The sequence below is a fragment of the Gavia stellata genome, chromosome 24, assembly GCF_030936135.1.
Source record: "Gavia stellata isolate bGavSte3 chromosome 24, bGavSte3.hap2, whole genome shotgun sequence".
NCBI lineage: Eukaryota > Metazoa > Chordata > Aves > Gaviiformes > Gaviidae > Gavia > Gavia stellata.
The window spans coordinates 3,494,699-3,518,131 of record NC_082617.1 but is presented as its reverse complement, the minus strand read 5'-3'; the positions used below and the strand labels follow the sequence as shown (position 1 = coordinate 3,518,131).

The window sequence follows — 23,433 nt, the reverse complement described above, 5'->3', positions numbered from 1 at the left end:
GGAGCTTCATCTCACCCAGCTGGGGGGGTCCCTGGTGTGGAAAACCTACTGCCAGGCTGCGAGTAGGGGTCCGGTCAGAGCATGGGTGAAGGCTTGGCAGGTCCTGCAGGCATCTGGTGCTGGAGGTGATGGTTAGTGGGGGCGGCAGGAGGTGTGGGGGGAGCTGACCACCCCATTTCTCGCCAGATCTCAGATGCCGTCTATAGGATGGTCTATGAGCAGACCAAGGCCCAGTATGATGCAGCGATGGCCAAGTGCGAACAGGAGCGGCCCCAGATGGAGAGCACCATCCGCACGGACATGGACCAGATCATCACTTCGAAGGAGCATTTGGCCAGCAAGATCCGAGGTACAGCCCTGCGGGGAGGCACGGGGACATGGATGTGTGTAGCTGTGTCTGTGACGGGCTCCTGGCATGGCATCACCACTGTTCACCAAGACGGGGCTGTTCCTGGGGTGCAGCATGGCTCCTGCCAGCACGGCCTGGAACCCTTGGGGAGATACCAGCAGCTGCAGTGGCGAGGGTGCACGTCTTCACTGGCATTGTCCCAGGAGGTGGGGGACAAGGTGGGCAGTGACCAAGCAAGGCAGTGGGGCAGGAATGGGTTCAATACAGAGAGAGGGCCCCCTGCAAGAACCGTTTGCGTTGTCCTGTAAGTCTCGGAGACCTCTCCTGGAGGAGCTTGAGGAGAGGGGCAGGTCCCCCTCCCTAGGGTGGGTTTAGGACCTAATTTGCAGAGCTGGAAGGGCAGAGGAGGAGCCTCACTATGCTTACCCCCATTCTCTGCCCAGCGTTCGTCCTCCCCAAAGCGGAGATCTGTGTCCGTAACCACGTCCAGCCCTACATCTCCTCCATCCTGGAGGCCCTGATGACCCCCACGAGCCAGGGCTTTGCTGAGGTGCGGGAGGTGTTCTTCAAGGAGGTGACGGACATGAACATGAACATCGTCAATGAAGGTGGCCTGGAGAAGCTGGTGGAGGTGAGACCTGGCAATGCTCCTTGCTGGCCGGTGGGCTCGGGGGTGGCAGGGCCAGTCTTGCTGCCATCCTCAGTGTGGACGGCGCTGGGGGACCCCAGGCTGAGAAAATACATGGGAATGAAGCCCGTGTGGGGTGGCATGTCCCAGCCCCGAGTGCGTGGAGAGCCTGCCCTGCCCTGCTGAGCTTGGCTTTATCCCCAGTACATGGAGAAGCTTTCCCACCTGGCCTTCCACCCCGTCAAGATGCAGTCGTGCTATGAGAAGATGGACCAGCTGAAACTGGAGGGTCTTCAGCAGCGGTTCGATGTCTCCAGCACGTCCGTCTTCAAGCAGAGGGCCCAGATCCACATGAGACAGGTAGGAGGGGGACTGGGGTCCTCCTGTGTCCCCTTGGGCTGAGCGCAGAGGGCTGGGGAGCGGAGGCAGAGTGGGGAACCCAGGCTGGTCCAACCCTGGCAGGGATTTGGCCGGGATGCCTGTCCTGTCTCGGGGACCTTCGTGTCGTTGGCACCCAGCTAAGGGTGTGTGATGGGTCTGGCCATCCCCTTTTTGGTCTGGAGCCCAAGCAGGGAGGGAGCCCACGGGTGGGCAGCAGTGTGGGGCACCCTTCCAACTCAGCACCCAGGCTTGGGCATCATGGCAGAGCTGCCCACCAAGCCCAATGGCACCAGCAAAACCAGTAGCCCAATTTTGGGGTCTGATCCCACCAAACCTGGAGTGGGGTGTAGAAGGTGGGGCAGTGCAAACCAGCTTTGGCACCCTCCTCCCCCAGCACCCTCAGTCCTCGGGGTGGAGCCCGTGGATGCCATGCTGGCATGCTGGCGACCTTGCCAGTGTGAAGGCTCACCTCAGCATGGCAGTGCCCCAAAAAAAGCCCCCTGCCCACCCCCATGGTGGGTCCCTTCGGGTGCCCCCCACCCCAGTGCTGACCGTCTGTCCCTGCTCACAGCAAATGGACGACGCCGTGTACACGTTCGAGACGCTGCTCCATCAGGAGGTGGGGAAGCTGCAAGGCAAAGACGACTTGTGCAAGTCCATCCAGCGCATCCTCGAGAGGGTGCTCAAGGTGAGGGGTGGTGGGTTAGGGCCTTCAGTGGCCTTGTGCCAAGGGCCAGTGGCCCGGGGAAGAGGTCGGGAGTGACCTTACCAATTTTAACAAAAGTCTTCTGGGGACATATTTCTTTATATTGAGATTTTCATGCATTCTGCTGGGGTGTGGGGCAGGCGAGTGGGCAATCACTGGAGGAGCCAGGCCCCCTCTGACCACGGGCATCACTGTGAAAGCCACCCCGGGTTCAGACTGGCCCAAAAATCCTTCTGCAGACAGCGGTGGAGGAGCTGGCTCCCACCCGGGCTCAGGCACCCCGGGAACCAGCTGGAGAGAAGGCTGCGAGGGGCAGAGGAACCTGCTCATGCCCGTGCAGATGGGTTGGGGGGAGCAAACCGCAGGGCTTGTGCCTGGGGGGGGCCGGGGAGCTGCCAGCCCGCAGCCCTCATCGACCCGGGGCTGCCCGCTCGCTCGCCCTGCAGAAATACGACTACGACAGCAGCACCGTGCGGAAGAAGTTCTTCAGGGAGGCCCTGCTGCAGATCACCATCCCCTTCCTGCTGAAAAAGCTGGCGCCAACCTGCAAGGGGGTAAGAGGGTGAAGTTTGTGGGGTGTGGGGGGGAAGGACCACCCCCCCGCTGAGGGGCTGGAGCGTCCCTCCCTCCCGTCCCCCGGGGTTGAGCGGCCTCTCCCCACGGCAGGAATTAGCCAAGTTTCAGGAGCTGATCTTTGAGGACTTCGCCAGCTTCATCCTGGTGGAGAACACTTACGAGGAGGTCGTGCTGCAGTCGGTGATGAAAGACATCATGCAAGGTAAGGGTCCCGCAGCGCCGGGGAGCCTGGACCCGCTCAGCTCTGAGCCCCGGGGGCCACCAGCACCCTGGGGTGGGGGGGTGGGGGGGCTGAGTGGAGCCAGTGTAGGGCAAGCCTGGGCTCAGCAGCACCTGGAGGGCCCGTGGTGGGTGCTGAGGGCTGTAGGAGGAGAGGGTGACCCCGCACGGGGTGCTGGGGCTGTAGGAGGGGGGTGACCCTGCGCAGGGTGCTGGGGCTGTAGGAGGGGGTGACCCTGTGCAGGGTGCTGGGGGCTGTACGGGGAGGGGGTGACCCCGCACGGGGTGCTGGGGGCTGTACGAGGAGGGGGTGACCCTGTGCAGGGTGCTGGGGGCTGTACGGGGAGGGGGTGACCCCGCGCAGGGTGCTGGGGGCTGTACGAGGAGGGGGTGACCCTGTGCAGGGTGCTGGGGGCTGTTTGGGGAGGGGGTGACCCTGTGCAGGGTGCTGGGGGCTGTAGGAGGAAGGGGTGACCCCGCACGGGGTGCTGGGGGCTGTACCAGGGGGCTGTACCAGGAGCAGCTTTCCCACCTGGCCTTCCCACTGGCAGGGCTGAGCAGTGGGTGGGATGCTGACAACCCTCCCCACCCCCACACCCCCCACCCCCCCCCCCCCGCCTGGCTCCAGACACCTCTCCCTGCACCCTACACCCAAGGTGGGGGCTGGGAGAGGTGCCCGAGCCCGGCGGGCGCTGCCCCGTGCCCGCAGCCCATCTGACAGCTCTCTCGGTGCCCCAGCTGTGAAGGAGGCGGCCGTGCAGCGGAAGCACAACCTGTACCGCGACAGCATGGTGATGCACAACAGCGATCCCAACCTGCACCTCCTGGGCGAAGGCATCCCCATCGACTGGGGTGAGGAGTACGGTGGGCAGCCCGAGGCCGAGCCGGCCGCTGACAAGCGCCGCAGGGCCAAGCAAGTGGTGTCGGTGATCCAGGACGACGAGGGGGTCCTGCCCTACGAGGTGGGTGCCGAGGCGCTGCTGCAGCCTGGCTCCCCGGAGCCACAGGAGCCGGACCCTGGGGCGCCGCCGAGCTCCCCGGATGGGGTGGAGGAGATCCGGGAGGTGCTGGCGAAGGAGAGCCTCGGGGATGGTGTTGAAGCAGAGGACCGGCTGACAAACGGTACCGATGCCACGCGGGAGAGCGGTGCCACTGAGGAGGTGGTGGTGGTGGCGGCGGCGGGGTCGGTCCCAGGTGAAGTACCCCCCGAGCGTCCGGCCAGCGAGGGGGACGGAGTACGCTGCACTGCACCGGCATCACCTGCACCCGGAGCCGAGGTACCATCAAAGGCTGGTGTGCACCACGCCACGCCGGCATCACCCACGCCCAGAGCTGATGTCCCATCAGGGGCTGGTATGTCCCACGCCACACCAGCACCACCTGCACCCAGAGCCGATGTCCCATCAGGGGCCAGGGTGCCCCACACTGCACCGGCATCACCCGTGCCCGGAGCTGACATCCCATCAGGGGCCAGCGTGCAACATACCGCACCCGCATCACCCAAACCCAGAGCTGATGTCCCATCAGGGGCTGGGATGCCTCAAGCCGCACAGGCATCACCCATGCCCGGAGCTGATGTGCCATCAGAGGCCAGGGTGGCCCTTGCCGCACCAGCATCACCCGCACCCAGAGCTGAGACCCCACCGTCTGCCGGGATGGCTTGCCACCAGCCCAGTGACAAGGAGACGGGTGAGGAGGTGGCCCTGCGGGGCGGTGAGTGCAGCCCCCCGCAGCCCGCGGGCACGACGGAGAGCGGCGAGGGGGTGCAGACTGAGTTCTAGCCCCAAGCAGTCCCCCGCCATGGACTGGCCCTGGTGACACCGGCGGTTGGGGTAGGGGGATAGGACCCGCTGCGCTGCCAGGGATAGAGAGTGGTGCCGTGGGCGAGGGAGGGGATGGGGAACACCGATACCTTATTGCCTGGCCAGGGGGGTCCCCACTGCTGCACGGGGCTGGCCACAGCTAAGTGGTCCTACTGGGTCGGACTGGGGGAGGCCCTGGCTCGGCACGGGGCACCCCCTGTGCTCTGCTCTGTCCTTCTTCTGCCTTATTGTCTTCTTTTCTACTGAAGAGATGCTTTATCTGTGCCCCCCCCCCACAACTGCCTGGGGTGCTGGGGGGGGCTGACACGAGCCCCGCAGTGGATGGGTGCGCGGAATGCTCCCGGCTGCCCCGGGGGTCCTCCCGTGCCCCAGCCCGGGGGGTGGATCTCCTGGGAGCCTGCCCATTGCCATCCCACCCGGCTGGCTCCGGGAGAGCCGGTGGGAGCAGGGGGCACAGGGGATGATGGAAAAACACAGCAGCTGTGGGGATACAGGACTACCGGGTGGCTCGAACCGCTGCCGATGGGGTGAGAGCTGGGGTGGGGTGGGCTCACGGCACCCAGGCATGGGCTCATGGCACCCAGGTATGGGCTCAGCAGTGGAGGGATCCCAGCTCTTGCTCTCCGGAGCTCCCTAGCACCACACACGGATGATTTCTCCGACTCTCGGGCTTTGCAGGTTTTAGCACCTGGGGTGCTGGGCGAGCAAAGAGCTGGAGCCTTAACAGCGGTTTGCTGGCACCCCCAGCAGCCCTGCCTGCCTTGGGGAGGGGGACGGGACTGGCGCAGCCCCCACACAGAGATGCTAAAAGCCCCTGAGCTGGTGGGGGTCGGCCGGACTCGTGAGCGTGAGACACGTGTGTGCGTGCAGAGAGCCGGGACCAGCACCCCGACACTTGCCTGTATTTTAGGTGCCGCTGTTTCTGCCTCTGAAGGGGGGTGCCCAGCCTCACCCACTCGGGGAGGCCCCCCAGAGTGCCTTGCTTTGGGAACTTAAAACCTGTCTCTTCCAGGATATTTTATTAAGAAAGTTATACAAATGTTTAAAAATATGCTTATAATAATTAATAAAATGGAAAAGCTTTATTTAAAGCCAGAGGAGACTGTCCTTATTCCTGAACCGCCCCCCCGGGGCTGTGCCGCAGGGGTCGGGCTGGGGATCCCCACTCCCACTGTGACCGGGGGGTGTCACATCCTGAGACCACCCAGCAGAGACACAAGCCAGGAGCCAAACAACTGAGATGGTTTTATTCAAAGGGGTGTCCCGAGGAAGCAGCAAGAGGCACCCGCAGCAGCAGCTTCCCCTCGGCACGGCCACACCAAGGGCTCGGGGGCTGCTCCGACCCCATCCCTGAAGCACTGGGTGGGGGGAGGAGGGGGTGGGATGGGGGGCCAGCAGGACCCCCGTTATCCCCAGAAGGCACTGTGTGAAGAGGGGCTCAGTGCAGGGCAGCTCTGGGCAGGAGGGCAGGAGTGCCTGTCCCCAGCATGTCCCCTTCCCCAGCAGGTCACTGGACCATTCCCGTTCCAGCCAGGATGAATTCTGTCCCCCCCCCCAAAAAAAAAGTCGGGGGGGAAGAACGAAATGCCCAGCACCCCCCTGCCATCATCACCCGGCCAAAGCTCCCTGAGAGCCAGGGGACAGCCACCAGCCGAGGACGGTAGGACGGTGGCAGTGGCAGCGTGCTGGCCATGGGGCTCCCCTTCCCCAGCGCCTCCCCACCTGAGTCAGGCCAGCGCCGAGGGTTCCCGCAGCAAGTCCCTGGGGTCCCGCACAGCACGGGGACAAGGACAGACCCGGCAGAAGTGACAGCAGCTATTCCAGACAAAGTAGCAGGAGGTGTGAAGCACATCGCCCACCATCCCGGGGGGGTGGCTAGCCCCGACCGAGCAGGGGGTACACCACGAAATAGCCCAGTGTGGAGCCCGCGATGGCCCCGAGGAAGATCCAGGCGTTGTAGGACATGACGGCCAGCATCACCATGTAGCCCAGCACCACCTGCACCACGTGGAACAGCGTCTGGCCAACGTGGTACCGAAACCACCTGTGGAAGAGGATGGGAAACCCCATCAGCAAGGAGCTGGGGCAGCCGGCATCTCCTGCCCCGCCGCCCGCACCCCGGAGCAGCCAGAGATGGGTTTGGGGAGCAGGGAGAGGGATGGGGGCTGCAAACAGCAGCGCAGGGGGAAATCCCCCTCCAAAGGAACTGGGAGGATGTTATTAAAAGTTTGGCAGTCAGAGCAGCCTCAGGCGTGGTCTGGGATTGAAAACAACAGGAAAAACCCAGGGCTTGGCTCAAGCGGCTTGTGCTGGGAAGGAAACGCCCGGGCCAGCCTTGCTGGGGTGCTTGAGCCGCTGCTTGTGCCCATCCCTGAACCATGAGGACCCTCCTGCACCCACGGTGGCTCCTGGGTGAATGGGCGCATTTAAGACAGCTAAAAAAAATACCTGGACATCTCCCAAAGTACCTGGAGGGGCCGGGATGCCCCCAGGGCCACCTCCCCAGGCTGTACACATACCCCTTTCCTGGGAGCCTATTACTCCACGGCTGCCTCTTTACAGCCTTTCTCCCCTCCTGCACTGGCCCAGGGGCCATACACCCGTCCCCGAGCCCCACCGCGGCCCCGCCGGCTGGGTGCAAGCGGGGCCCTGTGGTACCTGCCCTGCGTGGGGCTGGTGCCCCCCTCCTCTGGCTCCACCAGCGACTCCCGACTGAGGCTGTGGGGCAGAGCCAGCAGCGCCCGCCGCAGCAGCACGGCCTTGCCCATCTTGACGGCTTCATAAAGCATCGACAGCAGCAGGATCACCAGCACCGAGAGCACAATCCCTGCACGAGAAACACCCCGCCGCTGCCCCTCGCCCCACACCGGTGGGAGAGGGGGCGTGGGGGCAAGAGGAGGGGGGCGGCTGGTCCCAGCTTGGGCATATCCATGGGATAAGGTGGAGGGAATGGAGGGCTCCTGGGATTGGGGTTGGACTAGAGTGACAGGCAGGTTTGTGAAGCGTTGGGAAACGGTGTATTTAGCCTAATCCCCCCTCTAAATTCCTACGGAGTACTTTTTGGAGGGGGTTGCTCTGAAAAAAAATAAGCATCTTTGCATGGACTCCACAGAAATGTGGGGGTTAAAATATGATGCTGGGACAATAATTAAAAAAAAAAAAAGAGTGTAAAAGAAAATGGGAAGCTGAGCAATCAGTGAGTGACTGGGGAGGGGGGGGTTGGCAGGCCTGGGGCTGGATGCTTCCTGCACCTCCCTGCCTGCTGCTCTCTGCTTGGGAGGATCGACCCCTGCCCAGGGCACTACCAGAACACGGCGCTGCTCACCAGGGTAAGAGAGGGTTGGCCAAAACCAGGCACTGCCCTCCGAGCTCTGGGGCGAGCGGTGTGCGGAGCCCATCAGGGGTCTGCCCCGACCCCCCCATGCAGTAAGTGCCCCAGCGTTCACTCTGGGCAGGGGCCCTGCTCTCCCCGCTCCCAGCCCATCACTACCACTGCTCCTGCCAGACACGCAAAGCCACTCCTCATTTCTCTGCCCCACATCCTCTTCCCTGGGACGGAGAGCACAGCTGGTGGTGGATGGACGGACGGATGGACGGACAGACGGGTGTCTCGGGGCCGGGCCAGGTCTGGCAGCCTACCTGTGGGGGTGTGGACACTCCAGAAGTCAAAGAGCAGCACTGCCGTGTCCGAGAAGTAGAAGGACATCTGGAAGAGAGGCCAAGGAGAGGGCAGCGCTAGGAACCCCCTCGGGGCGATGGGGCGGACAGGGGCTGGGGCGCCCGCGTCTTCAGCGGGTCCGTGCACCCACCGCCCCGAAGGGCTGAGCCCCGATGCTCTGCCGGGGTTTTACCAAATGCTGCAATTGTTTGCCCCGATTCCTGAAACGGGAAGAGGAACTTGCACTGAGAATCAGTCACGCTGACCGGCCTTAACTCTTCCCGTGACTTCTAGCAGGACAATTTTCACCTCTAGCAGCAGCTCCTGTGTGTGCCTGGCCTGGTGCGAAAAAGCTGGAATTTATCCCTGCGGTAAAGAGAGGTGAGCCCAGGACTTCATTAGCCCGGATTTGAGAAGGGAAGGTCCGTGGGAGACAGACAGAGGCTGGGGGACACCATCCGCAGCCCAAAGCGAAACCACCCTCCCCTTTCCTCTGCCTCCCAGGGGCTTCTCTCGCATGGCCGGGACAGGCCAAAGCACCCACAGCCACACACGCGACCGCCTGATGATGGGTGCCAGGGTGCCTGGTCCAGGGATGCCTCCCTGGCAGAGGGGATCGGTCCAAGCACTGTCCGTCTGTCTGACGTGGGGCTGCCAGGACCTACAAAGGCATCAAACCCCCTTCGTTATCACACTGAAATAGGAGGAGCAAGTATTGCTCTCGTGTAACGAACCCACCTACGGAGCTACCACCACAGCTGCCAAATTTTGCTCGTTTTAGCACAAAAAACAGAATTTTGGTGGTTTTTTCTTCTCTCCAAGTAGCGTTCGTGGGGCTCACACCCTCGCCTCCACTGCACCGACCCGGCTTTGGCCGCGCGTACCCGCCGTTACTGACACGGGCAGATGCAGCCGACGGGACCGGCCTCGGCCAGAAATACCATCCAATAAGCGGGTGTCCAAGCCGCAGACGGGCTCTCATTACACCCTTCGGCCGCTCGTTACCCAAAGCACATTAGCACATGTAATTGGCTCACACTTCTAAGGTTCCTTTAACAACAGATTAATGATAATTAGCCTTTAAATGAAGCTATTTCTCCTTTGCAGGCTTCACCCACAAGTCTGCAGTGTGGTGTAAGGACGAGGTAACTATTTTAGTGAACTATTTTAGGGAAGAGAAGTGAGCAGCAGACGATCCCCTCGCCGCACCGGGGCTCCCAGCCTGGGGTGAAGCCACATGTCTTCGGGTACCCAGTGTGACCATGAGGCCAAAACAATGCTCCTGGGGCCAGCGGCCTCTCGCTCCTCTCCTATAGCGATGCTATAGCGTGATTTCTCCGGAGACAGCATCCCGCTGGGTGAGATGCGGTGTGTGAAGGGCAAGTCCTAAAAATCTCCGCGCTTTTTTCAAGAGGGGAATTACACTGCTGGGGCGATGCGACAGGCCCAGAGATATTGGTCGGAGGGACACGGTCCTGTCCTCAACCCCTGCCCACGCAGGAGCGATTCAGCAGGCGCCGGGGTATGGCTGTGCCCAGCTCCTCCTCTGCACCTTGCGGGTGTTTGCACACGCAAACAAAGCTGCTGAGAAATATCCTGTGCTGTGTCTGCTCATGTGCACAGCACACGCGTTCAGTGACTTAATCTGCCACGGTTTTGGGTTACTCTTTGCTATCAAGTGGAGAAGCAGAGGTGCATGCACGGAGCAGCGTCAGGCTGCCCAGCACATCCTGACCTGCTGCTCTGGTCCGACTGGGACACCCGGCCCCGCACATCGGGACGAGCCTGCTGTTCTGCATCACACCAACCCCTGATTTCCACAAAAGCGCGACAAGCAGGACGCCGTCCCAGCCAGCCCAAGCTGCAGCCCCACGCTGGGGACACGGTGGCCCGGGGAGGTGTCCCCACACTGGGATGCTCCTCAGAGCCGGTGTGAGCCACGCTCTGCACCTCGCAGGGGTGCTGCTGCCAGCAAATCGGGGGGGGACAGCCTCGAACATCACGTCCGAGCTCAGAGCGCGAAGCAAACCTGCTTCAGGGTGACGGCTTATGGCCTGTGCGTGACTTCAGCTCCCGCTGCCAGCGCCTGGCGTACGCCCGCACCCGCGACAGCCCCTTCGTGGGCGACGGGAGAGCGGGCGACGGGAGAGCGGGCGACGGGAGAGCCTTTGGGGTGCGGACGCAGCAGCACAGGGGTGCAAGGAGCAGACAGACAGACAGCCCAGCCTGTGCACAGCTCGCCGGAGCCACCGCTGCTGGCAGACCCCGCCACAGCCCCGGCTGAGGCCCGGGGGGAGCAGGGGGCGAACGGGGAACCGGGGCGAACGGGGAACCGGGGCGAACGGGGAACCGGGGAGAACGGGGAACCGGGGCGAACGGGGAACCGGGGAGAACGGGGAACCGGGGCGAAGCTCTGGCAGGAGGACGCGGTGCCGGGGGGTGAGCGGCGGTGCCGCGGCCCTGAAACAGCGCCTGTCCGCAGGGAGGTGCGGGGTTTCGGGGGTGATTTACGGGAGCAGCCGGGCTGCGCCCTGCCCCACACCGGAGAGGCTGCGGGGCCGGGCCCGGGGCGCACACCCGGCCCCGGGGCCCCCCCTCCGGGCCCCCCCCGGCTGGGCTGGGCTGGGCTCACCTGCATGGTGGCGGTGCGGAGCCCGTCCCGGTGCAGCTCGGCTCGGCTCGGCGGGGCTGGGCCCGGCTCAGCCCGTCCCGTCCGCTCCATCCCGTCGCGGGCGGCTGACGCGCGGCGCGGGGCTCCCCGGGAGTTGTAGTGCGGCGGGGCGGGGCGGTGCACGTGTCCCGTCCGTCCGTCCGTCCGCCCGTCCGTCCGCCTCCCCGGGTCAGCCCCGGCGCCGGGCGGGGAGGGGGCTCCGCACCCCCGGGGCAAGAGGGGCCCTGAGCCCCCCCGGGGCTTCGCTCTCCCTTCGCCCCTCGCTCCATCCCGCACTCCCTCCCTCCATCCCGCACTCCCTCCCCCCCGGTCCCGCTCCCACCACTAGCACAAGGCCCCCCAAAGTCTCCACGAGTGTTTCTGCTGGTTTTTCCCGTGGGGAGCGGGGTATCACCGAGCGTTTGCAACCCCAGTTGCTCTGCAGCTGCAAAATATGGAGGGGGGGGTTCCCCCCCCCCCCCAGCCTTTCCCGGAGAGAGACCGGACAGACCAAAGGGGAATGATACTTCCCAGCACGCTCTGCCCGTCCCTGTTACACCGGGGAGCAGAGGCAGGCAGCGCCGGGGGTGTCTCTGCCTCAGTTTCCCCAAGTGCCAACAGGTGCCAATGCCCACGAAGGCACCCAGCGCCTGCCCGCGGATTTACGTCTAACTCCCCGCTTGGGAAGGAAACACGGGAGCGCAGGCGAAAAAACGCTTGTGGTAGTGAGTGTATTTTTCCTTATGACCAGAGAGATGGAATTGGAGTTATTCAGGGTGTGTTTGCTGCTTGAATTAAGAAAAAATATTGGATAAACCCACCAACGTGCTACTTGTCTTTAAAATCTTTCCTCAAAAGCTTCCTTCAAAAATGGACACACACATTTTTTGGCAGCTGAAGTTCCTCTGGGTTGTGGCCAGCGGGTGAGGTGTGGACTGTGCGTGCCACTTTCCTCCTCTGCAAAAACACAGCGGAAAGCACTGGTAAAATGAGCAATTTGTGCAAAAAAAAGAAGAAAAATAAAAAATTCGGCCCCGAAGAAACGTTTGTTTGTTACCACTTAACAGTCTGCTCTGCTTCTCTGCCCAGGATCCAGCCTTGAGCTAGGATTTAAGTTCTGCTCAGCAATAGGATCTCCCTCACCAGCACCCAGGGGATGTGCCAGACCCTCGGCGCTGCCTGACCCCTCTGCCTGCGCCGCAGGCAGCCGTGCAGCGAGCAGGAGCCGCCTGCTCCCCAGCCAGCCCGGCCGCAAAGGGCTCCTCTTCCCCTCTCACCGCCCTGCGAGGAAGGGAAGTCTCTGCAGGGCAGGGATTGGGATTTCGGCCGGGGGGTTCTGGCAGGGGTGGGGGCAGCTCTGGGGGGAGGAAAGTCCGGCAGGCAGGGTCAGGGCTGGCATCACACCCTTGCAGGGACAAGCCGGGAGTGGTTTTTACAGAGGGGTGCCCCACACGATAACCAAAAAATTTAATGCCAGAGTAAAAAAAACCTGTTCAAGGTGCTCAGCCCCTGCCTGGAAGTGGGTGGTGGCTGGGCGCTGCCCCGTGTCCCCCTTGGCCAGCACAGCTGGTGACACACCGAGCACAGCAGGGACAGCCACTCCACCCCACAAAAAGCTGCTACGCCAAGGCAGCTTGTACACAGCGCGATGTGACATTGCTTAAACCGCTCCCTAGGGACTGTGCGCCCCGGAAAGGCTGCGCCTCTCCTTGTCCCCCAGTGCAGGGTCTGGTCCAGCTGCCACACTGCTCCGCTGGCATTGGCATCGATGCCCAACCTCACGTGGACACACTGCGGGCAGCCTGGGCGCACGTGCTGCAGGGCAAGGGCAGCAAGCGGCACCTGAGAGCCTGAACAATGAAGGGTGCTGAGCAAACCAGGGGTGCAGCATAAAGCCAGCTGAGATTTGGGGGTTTTTGGGCTGTGCACCAGAGAAAGGGGTGTGCTGGTAATACAGCTCTGGCTCAGGTGCCACATGTAAAGCCCTCTGCCCTCGGGACTCACGCGTACCTGCATGCAGCTATGCAGCCCAGTGATAGCGGGACGGTTAGAGGCGAAGGAAATGCTGCTGGCAACAACAGAAATAAAGTGATAAGCAACAGTGCTTCAGCATGGGAGCTGAACGGCTTAAACTCCTGCCCAACTCGGGCGATGCTGCCTTGTAGCACGGTCTTGCTATAGCACCCAGCTCTACACCCCTCTGACCCCCGCATGAGTTGCAGACCCAAAACAGAGCCAGGACTTGAGGGGGGGGGGGTTGCTTTCTTCACCCCTTTTCAGCCCCTGATGCCTGGCTGGGCTGGAGGCATGGTGGCTGGTAGCCACTGAGGCCAGTGGCCTGCGGTGGCTTTGCCCTGCGGAGAGCAGGCAGCACGGCACGGACCTGCCCGCGGGGGCTGCCAGGGCTCTCCTGCGCTGCTTCCCAGCCCGTCCCGGGGGGGACGAGGCTCCAAGTGTTTGTGCACTTGACCGAGGGAAAGAAAAGCCCCTTGCCTTCCCCTTTGCCCAAGTCGGCAGTATTTTTGCCTTTTGTTTTTTTTTTTCTTTAGCAGACAGTTCCCAGTGGCTGTAATTACACAAGCCTCCCCCAATCAGTCATTAAATTAGCACCTTCTCATATATACATATATAATATATATATAATTTATAGAGAAATGACTTTTGTAAACAATATTCTTCTACTTCAGAAGGAAGTGTAGTCCGTGGCATAATGCAGCTACAAACACGTATCTCAAAAAGAGGACCAGCAGCTCCGGGGAGCGGGTGGGAGCCCCGTGCCACCCTCCGCCTCTGCACGTGTCCCCAGCAGGACAGTTCTTGGGTGGGGAGGGAACCGGCTGGCTGGGTTTGGGTGTCACCGGTTTCAGCTGAAGCAAACCGGTCCGACTGTGAAACCAAACTGGTGCGAGGCGTCACCATTGTGAAAGACGGCCAGGTCCCGCAGGGGCAGCAGGGAGAGCTCCTCCGTGGTGAACTGGAAGATGGTGTCGGTGATGGAGGACTCGTTGTCCAGCTGAAACGAGCACCGGGGGCAGCTGAGCAGCACCGAAACCCTCTTGAAGCACCCACTGTCCCCTTTGCTGCTCCAGTTGCTCCTTAATTCACCCCAAAACCCCACGGGAGCCAGGCCCCCAGCCCTACACAGCTTCTCCAGCGAGGTGGCCTCCCCAGTATCCCCCGGAGCGCACCCTGTCCCCTGCCACATCCCAGCCCGCTCCCCAAGACCGGGGCAGCTCCTTGGGCCCGGGGAGAGGATGCTCTCCATCCCCATCCCACTGTGCGACACCTTCGGTCTATCCCAAACCCTGGGGCTGCAAACACATGCCGAGGGGCTCTGCAAATGTCGGGGGGCTCTTCCAGGCAGGGAAAAGGGTCCAGCCACAGCCAAGCTTACCACGCAGCCTTGTAGGCTGGCTGCATAGCTCTGCTCCCGGGAGTCGGCCAGGAAGCGGATTTCCTTCTCCGGCTGGGGCTGGCCCTGCTCCGGGGCCGGTCTGCAGGAGTAGGAGACCTTCTGGGTGGCCAGGCGGCTGTGCAGGCGGAGGAAGCGGAGCTGCACCGGGCTGGCCCCCACGTACTCCAGCTGCAGGGACAAGGAGAGAGAAAACCGGGTAGCGGTGTCGTGTCCCACTGTGCAGAGCCAGCGGGACCCTGTGCCCAGGCATCGCCCCACTGCAGCGGGACAGGCACTAGGAGACTCCTGACCCCATGAGGAGCTTTGTGTCCCCTCAGCTGTCCTAGCTGGGCACTCACCAAGAAGCCCCCGGGCAGGGCACTGAACCACTCGAAGGTGTCCTCGGAGGCGTAGGTGCTCAGCCAAGCCTTGATGGGGACCTGCAAGGAGAGGGGGGGGACCATGTCACGCTGTCCCAGTGGGGGATGGTGGCACCACCAGGACAAGGATCCAGCTATACCAGCTCATGCGTGTGACTTGTCCCTGCAGCCTGCTCACACACTGCGACCAGGATCCTCACCCTAAACTGCTCCAACAGCTCCCTGTGATGGCAGCAGTCACCACGGCAAGGGACCGGCCACACTGTCCCTCACCAGCCACACCAGCCCCCCATCCTCGCCCACCCTGAGCAGTAACACGGGGCTGGAGGTCCTCCATGAAAGCCACCCCATACCTGGTTGTGGACGGGGGCTATGCAGGTCTCGCCCCCCGCCGTGAAGTTGCAGAAGGCCACCAGTGCATCCTGGGGACTGCCCTGGTTGGGGTCAATGTAGTATTGCCCTGGAAGGAGGCAGAGGGGAGCTCCTGGCACCCGGTTTTTGGCATGGGGAGGATGTCACACGATGCCATTCTATCTCAGCTTGTGGCACATCCCTGGCTGCAACCTCCATCCTCCTGGGATGCAGCCTGGCTGCCATCCTGTTGCTCCAGGGATGCCCATGAAACCCAGCTGAGCTCATTCCCCAAATCCTCATCCCTTCTTAATTGCAAAGAGCTGCCTGTCCCCCCCACGTTGGACCCGGATCCGGTCAGCCCTTCCCGCGCCGTCCCGGCGCGGGGAGGGCTGACCGGATCCGGGTCCAACGTGGGGGGACACCATGTGCACCCCAGTACCGTCAGGCAGGCTGGGGTGAGCCAGCAGCAGCTCCTTGCAGGTGGCTGCCGGTTTGGTTTTGGTGCCGTTGGGATGCTCAACGAGGGCTTGCAGCTCCTGGCTCAGGGTGTGCAGCAGAGCCCAGACCGCGGTGTAATTCAGGTGGTTGGAGGAATAAATTAGGTGCTGAAAGAAAAAGTGGGGGATATAACCAAGCTGGCATTAGCATCCCCTCTTATTTTGGCCAGGACCATCACCATGTGCTCAGGGAGGGGATGGGACATGCAGGGGACAAGGACAGGCGTGTTGGGAGAGGGATTAAAAGTATCTGCTTGCTCTTTGTGCAAGGACCTTGGTCCTTGTGCACAGAGGACCTCAGGAGCAGTGGGACATGGGACAGCATCGCTGTCAGCCCCTTCCCCCCCTCTCCCCCATGCAGCATCGCCTCTCCAACGCACTCACCCGCAGCTCCTCCCTGGACAGCGCGAGCGGGGGTCCGCTGGGACCAGGGGGGCCGGCGAGACCCTGGGTGACAATGACAATGCTGGCTGCTGCCCACGAGCCCCCCACCACACTCATGGCTCCGCCGCCAGCAGCCCGCTATCCCCATGGCATGGCATGGCGGGACCTTGCTGCCAAATTTGGGGGAGCAAGGGACCCAAATTTTGGCACGAGGGACGTTAGCAGCTCTGCTTACCGGCAGTCCCGGCGTGCCCCTGGGTCCCGGCAGCCCTGGGAAGCCTTTCAGCCCCTGCCGAAGCAGGGAAGAAAAGTAAGGTGGCGAGATGCTGCCATGCTGAGCGGCACCCTGGGGTGCCCCATGGGGCCACCCTGCACCCCAGGGAGAGAGGGGAGGATGCCCTGCAGTCAGCCCAGCTCCAGGCGCTCCCCTCTACTTACTTTGGGTCCGGACAAGCCCTGGAAGAGAAGGACAAGACCCGGCTAAGAGGGAAGCAGGCGGGATCGAAGCCCCATCCCAGCATAACTCCTGCGGGACCAGGAGCAAACCCCAAACCTGCCAGGAGGGCGAAGGACTCACCGGCGTCCCGGGGAAGCCGGGGTGTCCCCGTGGGCCGGGGGGGCCAGTGTCACCCTGCAAAGACACCGGAGGAGGTCAGGGTGCTGCACGGGGAATCCCCCAGCCCTACATCCTTCTACAACCCAGCCCCTTCCCCAGGTGGATTTTGTACAGAAAGATGAGGAATTCACCCCAAATACTCATCTCTGTTCCTCCTATTTCCCTCCACCCTGCCCTTACCTGCTGTCCCTTGGGTCCCGGCCTCCCGGGGATGCCATGGGGTCCCGGTTTGCCCTAGGAGACGTGGCAGGGCATCACACAGAGTGACAAGGGACCAAGGGGATGGAGGAAGAGAGCAAAACCCTTCACGCACCTTGAAGCCATCGTCCCCTTGCTGGCCCAGGTCACCCATGCTGCCCTTCTCGCCCTAGGAGACAGTCAGGGAGAGCTTTGGTGGCACAGAGGAGAATAGATACTCCCCTGGGACACCCAACCATGCCAGCTCTGCCCCAGAAGGTGGGTGTCAGGAACCCTGCTGTAGTTACTCCATCAATGGTATTTAATCAGGTAGGCAACAGAGGTTTTGCTCGCTGCCTGACCCTGGCAGCAGATACCTGCTTGGGGACATTTCCTAAGGCCAAACATCTCCTGGCCTCCAGCAAGCAGCTGGAAATGGGAAATTCCCAGTTATGGCTGGCTGCAAAATTTCTGAAAAACACCCTTTCGATTTGGTAGAATTACTGCAGCGTCATTGCTGGGGAAGGAGGAGGCGTGATGGAGCGTCTGCCTCCCCTGCTCAGCTGCAAAGGCCAAACAAAGTATTTTATCATTCCAGACTAAAATAACATTCAGGAAAACCTCGGAAGTTCCCAGGAAACACTTTGAGAAAATAAAGACAATTTCTTGTGTGCTGAAATCCGGTGAAGCAGGGGAAGAAACCCCAGCACAGCGGCTGCCCGCAGCCTCCCCTCCGCCTGCTCTGGCCTCGCTGAATGCCCTGGACTTTAGCTTCTGCCATTGCTCATTTAGCTCGCAATAAATTTAAAGCTGTATTTATTACCGGGGTTTCATCTTCCTGAAGGATGCAAGCAACTACCCTCCGCCAGGGACTGCCTGTCAGTCTTATTTACAGCCTTGCGGCTGACGGATGGGACCGTGAGGATACACTCGGCTCCTCGGGCCAAGGTTGGATCCATCAGCAATGACACAGAGGAGGTACGTGCCCATGCTGCGTCAACAGCAGTGCTGAGAGCAGGGGATTAAAAGACTGTACACGCTGCTGCTTGAGACTCCGGGAGGATGGAGAGGAAAAGGACCTGGTTTTGGAGAAAGTCTAAAGGTCCCATCTCCTGGCACCTGGGGATGTAGTAGTCAACCCCTAACGAAGGATGCTGCAGCTATCAGGGTTCAAGAAGAGGGGAACAAGTGATGGCATCCAGCAAATTAAATGCTAGCCTGTGCCCAGAGTCCCCACTGTGCCCGGTGCATGCCACCCACCTTGTGTCCTTTCGGTCCAGGGTCTCCTTTCATGCCCTTCAGCCCTGGGATGCCCTAAGAGAGAAACGATGCGGCACCGCATCACCCTGTGGCTGGGCTCCTCCCGCCCGCTCCCTGGCAAGGAGGGACCTCCCCACAACCTAGGTTGCTGCCAGGATTCCGAGAACTTCAGGCAGTTTTAGAAACTTTGAGGCATTTTCTCATCGTATCTTTGATTTTTGCTTTCGGAAGGATCCCTCAGCAAACCCTGTTAAAAACGCAGTTTGCGTCCCTTGGCTGGTCGCAAAACATCCTGGCTTTCTTTTGTGAAGTTTTCAAAGCCAGGGTTTTTATTTTAAATAGAGAAAAAACAATTTCCAGTAATTAAAAATAATATTTGAGTAGGTTTTTTTTGGCCAATGCTGGCTGCTGCAGTGCAGCCGGTCCCTCCGGCCATGGCAGCTCTCTGGGAACGTGGGCACAGTCCTCTACAAGCGCTCAGCACTGCCAGGCATCAGATGCTTAACTGGAAAGGAAGTATTTTGGCCCCTAGAACAACATATTGGAAATTATGGGATTTGCCTGACTGTGCACACACTGCGGGGATGCTAATTTGGGAGGAGAAGGCAAGATGAGATGGGTGAAACACCGAGCAACTTCACTTGTTTTAAATGGGTCTTTAAATGGGTCCCGCAGAGCTGGGCTGCACAGTGGTACCCGCAGCCAGCACCCCAAAACCTCCAAGCTCGTACTCACGTGGGGTCCTTGGGGGCCCTGGGGTCCTTGCAGCCCCTCGTCGCCTGGGGAGCCCTGAAATGCAAAAGCGAGAGGCCCTGGCTGGTGGGCGCAGCGGTGCAGCATGAGAGCAAGGCAGGAGCGATGCCCCGGTGCCTCTTGCAGGGAGAGAAACCCATGGGGGCTGGGGGTGCGGGAGACCCCCTCCTTGGGCTGGTTGGGACAGGGGACACAGAGCCCTCCAGCTATGTGATGCCCCTGTAGTGGCTTATCCTTTTCTAAGCCAGGGGCTCGGGCAGGTGGGAGCCCCCCCCAACTGCCAGGGTGCCAACGCAGCCCTCGCCCCAGGGGGGCAAAGCCGACCTACCTTGGGTCCCCGGGGGCCTCTCGGGGGCCGGTGGCCCGCCTTGCCTCGCTTGCCCTGGGCACAACAGATTAAAGACTCACGAGCAATCCAAGCCTGTAAAAGGCGCTAAGCCGGCCACCCCACATCCCCCTCGCTGCCCGCCCGGGGATGCTGAGCCCCCAGCGAACCGGGGCCCCTCTGCAAGGCCTCCGTGGGCTCCAAGCATCAGCCCCATGCTTCCCGCCACCCCCCATTGGGACAACGGTGCCATTTACCCGTCTGCCAGTTTCTCCGGGGACCCCTTCTTCCCCTTCACTCCCTGCATTGCCCTGGGGGAAGAAGAGATGGGAGACATAGGTCACCAGTAGCCCAGCAACATCCCAGACTGGGACTGGGGAAAAGGGGCTGCTGCCTGCGTGGAGACAGGGACAGAGCTCACCAGGTGCTGTGGGACTGGGGAGATGGACACCAAGGGCATGGTGCAGAGCTGGCCAGGGAAGGGGAGGTCCCCTGTCCCCCCTCAAGGGCACCTGACCCAGGATGGAGGCAGCCCTGTGGGGCTGGAGGGGGCTGAGCTGGGGAGACCTGCCAGCCCCTCACCCAAAAACCAGCCAAGGCAACCCAAGAGCGTCTAAGGGCTCTGTGCTTGCCAGGCACTGATGCACGGTTGCCTTTACAGCGGGGAGACCCCCAGGGCGATTCCCCCTGGTTTCTCTCCATGGACCACAAGAGGCTTGACCAGCTCAGGCTCAGCCACCCCACAGCCGGTGGCCGGTCCCCCTCGGGTGCCATCCACAGAGGAGGATTTCGGAGGTACCTTTTCTCCTTTGCGACCTTTCCGCCCTTTAGGACCGGCTTGTCCCGGAGACCCCTAAAATCCCAAAGGAGAAGGAAACCCCTCCATAAGGATGTGGTGCCAGGGATGTCCCCGCCCAGCCTCCCTCCCCGCTTTTGCCACGGCGTGCACAGGAGGATGCTCTAAGCTGAAGTCTCCATTTCTGATTTTTGCCCCTCTCTGGAGCAGGCTGGGCAGAGCGGGGCCATGGGGGTGTTTCAGGAGCAGGAGATGCTGCCCATGTGGGACCTTACCGCAGCTGGGAGATCCCAGCACCCCACTGCCTGTGCCAGGGAGAACCAGTATGGCTCCATCCCACTCCTCACCGTTTGCCCCGGTTTTCCCGGCTTGCCCAGCTCTCCTTTCGCACCCGCCAGGCCCTAGGGAGGAAAACAAAAAATCAACCCAGCTCTGAAAAATAAGCTCCAGGGTTATTCACCCAAATCCCAGGCAGGCTGTCAGAGTAGCACAGACCTGGGCTGTGAGAAAAGCTGGAGGCAAAGAAATGGGGCAGCAGAAGAGCCCACTCACCTCGCTGCCGCTCAGCCCCGTGGCTCCAGCTTCACCCGGTGGCCCGAGAGGACCCTGAGTTCATTTGGGGACAAAACACAAGGCTGGCATCGGCATCAGCATCAGCTCCGGGTTATTTGGGGGAAGGCAGGAGGGTGAGCCCAAAGCCGCCTGCCTTGCGCTGGGGTCTAGACTGGGGTTGTTCCCCCCAGGGTCCTCTGGTGCCGGAGCTGTGCCGGGGAGGGCCACCCTGCGGGGATGTCCCCCTGCCCGTCCCCACGGCAGAGAGAGGAGTTACCTGCCGGCCCGGCTCTCCCTTGGCACCCACTGCTCCTCTGGCTCCTTCATGCCCCGTGTAGCCCCGGAGCCCGGGGGCACCCGCTGGCCCCCGGGCACCCGCTGCGCCCTGCAGTGCACACAGACAGGGGCATCGGTTACACCCCAGCCCACCCCATCGGGAGCAGGGTCCGAGCAGCCGCCCCTCGAGAGGCTTCATCTACACAGAGCGACGGCTCTCGCTGACTGCTTTGCAAATCCTCCCAGAGTTTATTCTGCATCCTGACCTCTCCCAGCAAAGGCAACCGCCCAAGTAAAGGACGTGTCTTGCCTGGGCAGAGCGGCACTGCAACATGGGAAAACTGGGATGCAAATGGGTTTTATCCTGCAGCCGTGCACAGGGCATCAATAGCACATCTGTGGCTCTGTGCGTGTCACGACCACGACCATAAAATGCATCTCAGGGCAGCGCAAGTGGTCCTGAGCACGGGGCGGTTCTTGGAGCCCTCTGACCTTACGGACACCTGCATCTGTGAAAGCAGAGGAGGGGGAAGCCAAATGCCCTGGATCTGCCTCAGGCAGACTCTGACAGCCGAGCGTTAATTGCACAACAACCGCAGCACTTTTGCACAGTTTTTAATAGCTGTATTAAAACGCCTTTATGGAGCTTTGGCTCGAGGGAAACCAAGGAAACGATGACTCAGTTACAAAGCCATTGCAGGGCAGGACCCGGGAGTCACAGCCTGGCACTTGGGCTGGCAGAGCTCGCTTTGAGGCCACCCCGCGGGTGACACACAGCCCCAGCTCCAGGCTCTGCTGCTCCATCACAAGATGCCACCAAACCTCGCTCCCAGGGAAGTTCTGCAGGGGCAGGGCTGGTACTCACCACTGGACCGGGCTTGCCGCCATCTCCCTTGGCTCCGTCATCTCCAGCGAGTCCCTGCGGTCATGTTGGGCATTGAGAATAAACCCGTCACCACCATGTGCTTCGCACTCAGGCCCTCGGCAGGTATTCTAAGCATCCTCTCCCTCGTACCACGTTCAGGTGGCCAAGGCACATGCCCAGGCAGCACCTGGGCACCTCGTGGGAGTGAACATGATTTGATAGCAGGAACAGGTCTTCCACAAGGCATCCCTGGTCCCAGACTGAAATGGTCTGATTTTTGGGGTGGAGGCATGTGAGTACCTCCTGGGAGTCAGTGCCAAGCCACGAGGCATTTAAAACCCCTCCTCACTCCTGAGCCTCCTGGCCTGGGCAGTTAAGGGGCAATAAACCCTTTGGCTTTGGTTTGTATTGGAAATGGTGAAGCACTGGGGAAGCCGGGCAGCTCCCGGCTCTACAAGATCCCAGGCATCAGTACCTCTAATCCTGCAGCACCAGCGGGTCCGTCCATGCCTCGTGGCCCTGGATCTCCCTGGGGAAGAAGGGGAAACAGCTCTGTCCCTGGAAAACTCCTTCCTTGCCTTGTTGACTTTGGATCTCAGGCAACAAGGCAGGGAGGGCCCCATGGCAGGTCCCCCAGGTCACCAGCCTGCCCAGGTCTGACCCAGCTCCTCCACCACAGCCAGCCCCACCACGTCCCCCATCAGCCAGAGGCAGAAAGCAGAGCTTGGGACCAGAGCAGAAAAGGGCTTTTCACCCAGAGATGAAGGGTTGGAGCCCTCACCCCACCGTACCTTCACTCCCTCGGGACCGTCAAGCCCAGGAGGACCTTGGAGACCCGTCCCACCCTGTTCAGGGCACAAGCAAAGGAGCCCCATTGATTCAACCCTGCCCAGTGCTTCCAGTCACACACACATCCCCCCACCAAGTATATGATCAGGCAAAAAGGGAGGAGGGACATGATCTGACTTACAAACCGCCCTCTGGCTCCAGAAGGTCCCGCAGCTCCAGTGACACCGACCTGGCCCTGGGACACAGAGGGAGACATGCTCAGCAGGGTCCCAGCCCGGCTGGGGGGCAGGAGGCTGGAGTTTGGCTGGAGGCAGCATTAACCCCAACCACCCAGTAAGTCCAAACTGCCCTATTATGCCAACAAGACCCAATTTTGGAGTTGTGCCCATGAGACACGAACTCCCTAATTATAGAGATTTGCCAATTCCTAGTATTTTCTGCAGCTCCTGGAGCCCAAGGTTTCCCGACGAGGGTGAGCCCCCCTCCTTGGCACCCAGCACCCAACCGCCAGCCTGTGGGGATGCTGGGAGCCCGGTGGGCTGAGGCAGCCCCTCTCTGTACTTGCCAGCAAACCCTCTTGGCCCTTCTCTCCTTTATGGCCTTTTTCTCCGATTTCCCCCGTAGTGGCTCCCAGGCCAGGCGCTCCAGGAAGGCCCCTGGGGCCAGCGTCACCCTGCTCAGGGATGGAGACAGAAGAAAAAGAAATAGCAATTAAATGAGCTTCTGCATGGAGATGACGTGTTTCACCCTCTCACTGGGTGCCGCAGACAGAAGTTCACCCTAGGGTGCTCAGGAGAGGTGCTGATACCAGGTCTGAGCCCTGCATCTCCAGTGGTCTTCAGCCATGGAAACACCCCCCTGTCCTCCTTCTGGGCCCACCACGGCAAATGGAGCAGTGGGGGCTAAGCAGGCTACGGGTGTCCCCGAGGTGCTGCAAGGAGGGACTCCTCACCTTCTGTCCCTGCGGTCCTGGCTCGCCCGGGTCTCCAGCATCACCAGCATCACCCTGCCCGGAGGGGAAATAT

General features: G+C 61.5%; 3 protein-coding genes across 4 annotated transcripts in view; 1 reads left to right on the top strand and 2 right to left on the bottom strand.

Moving 5' to 3' along the window:
- The window catches only part of NIBAN2 (niban apoptosis regulator 2), a 32,539-nt gene extending 26,766 nt beyond the window's left edge, over positions 1 to 5,773 (top strand). The window contains exons 8-14 of the mRNA XM_059829030.1: positions 187 to 349; positions 793 to 980; positions 1,182 to 1,337; positions 1,930 to 2,046; positions 2,511 to 2,618; positions 2,731 to 2,842; positions 3,598 to 5,773. Coding sequence (XP_059685013.1) covers positions 187 to 349; positions 793 to 980; positions 1,182 to 1,337; positions 1,930 to 2,046; positions 2,511 to 2,618; positions 2,731 to 2,842; positions 3,598 to 4,640 — 1,887 coding nt within the window. The 3' untranslated portion in view covers positions 4,641 to 5,773. The remainder of the gene's footprint in view (positions 1 to 186; positions 350 to 792; positions 981 to 1,181; positions 1,338 to 1,929; positions 2,047 to 2,510; positions 2,619 to 2,730; positions 2,843 to 3,597) is intronic.
- A 282-nt stretch (positions 5,774 to 6,055) lies between these two features.
- On the bottom strand, positions 6,056 to 8,923 carry SLC31A2 (solute carrier family 31 member 2). 2 transcript variants are annotated; one of them, XM_059828828.1, is made up of 3 exons: positions 8,322 to 8,923; positions 7,341 to 7,509; positions 6,056 to 6,726 (listed from the first exon to the last, which is right to left on the bottom strand). In XM_059828828.1, the coding sequence occupies exons 1-3, from the start codon at positions 8,386 to 8,388 to the stop codon at positions 6,558 to 6,560; spliced, it is 405 nt and encodes a 134-aa protein (XP_059684811.1). In that variant the 5' UTR covers positions 8,389 to 8,923; the 3' UTR covers positions 6,056 to 6,557. The 2 variants fall into 2 exon arrangements, with proteins under 2 accessions (XP_059684811.1, XP_059684810.1); XM_059828827.1 differs by having other exon boundaries at positions 6,056 to 6,778; positions 7,363 to 7,509.
- A 4,930-nt stretch (positions 8,924 to 13,853) lies between these two features.
- LOC132319117 (collagen alpha-1(I) chain-like) overlaps positions 13,854 to 23,433 on the bottom strand; it is a 95,229-nt gene continuing 85,649 nt past the window's right edge. The window contains exons 44-68 of the mRNA XM_059829029.1: positions 23,361 to 23,414; positions 22,974 to 23,084; positions 22,590 to 22,643; positions 22,411 to 22,464; positions 22,095 to 22,148; positions 21,620 to 21,673; positions 20,756 to 20,863; positions 20,479 to 20,532; positions 20,274 to 20,327; positions 19,930 to 19,983; positions 19,388 to 19,441; positions 19,134 to 19,187; positions 18,788 to 18,841; positions 18,053 to 18,106; positions 16,929 to 16,982; positions 16,796 to 16,849; positions 16,577 to 16,630; positions 16,438 to 16,455; positions 16,235 to 16,288; positions 16,000 to 16,062; positions 15,558 to 15,723; positions 15,118 to 15,224; positions 14,744 to 14,824; positions 14,385 to 14,573; positions 13,854 to 14,003 (exon numbers count right to left, since the gene is read on the bottom strand). Of these exons, the coding sequence (XP_059685012.1) occupies positions 13,854 to 14,003; positions 14,385 to 14,573; positions 14,744 to 14,824; positions 15,118 to 15,224; positions 15,558 to 15,723; positions 16,000 to 16,062; positions 16,235 to 16,288; positions 16,438 to 16,455; positions 16,577 to 16,630; positions 16,796 to 16,849; positions 16,929 to 16,982; positions 18,053 to 18,106; positions 18,788 to 18,841; positions 19,134 to 19,187; positions 19,388 to 19,441; positions 19,930 to 19,983; positions 20,274 to 20,327; positions 20,479 to 20,532; positions 20,756 to 20,863; positions 21,620 to 21,673; positions 22,095 to 22,148; positions 22,411 to 22,464; positions 22,590 to 22,643; positions 22,974 to 23,084; positions 23,361 to 23,414 (1,857 nt within the window). The remainder of the gene's footprint in view (positions 14,004 to 14,384; positions 14,574 to 14,743; positions 14,825 to 15,117; positions 15,225 to 15,557; positions 15,724 to 15,999; positions 16,063 to 16,234; positions 16,289 to 16,437; positions 16,456 to 16,576; positions 16,631 to 16,795; positions 16,850 to 16,928; positions 16,983 to 18,052; positions 18,107 to 18,787; positions 18,842 to 19,133; positions 19,188 to 19,387; positions 19,442 to 19,929; positions 19,984 to 20,273; positions 20,328 to 20,478; positions 20,533 to 20,755; positions 20,864 to 21,619; positions 21,674 to 22,094; positions 22,149 to 22,410; positions 22,465 to 22,589; positions 22,644 to 22,973; positions 23,085 to 23,360; positions 23,415 to 23,433) is intronic.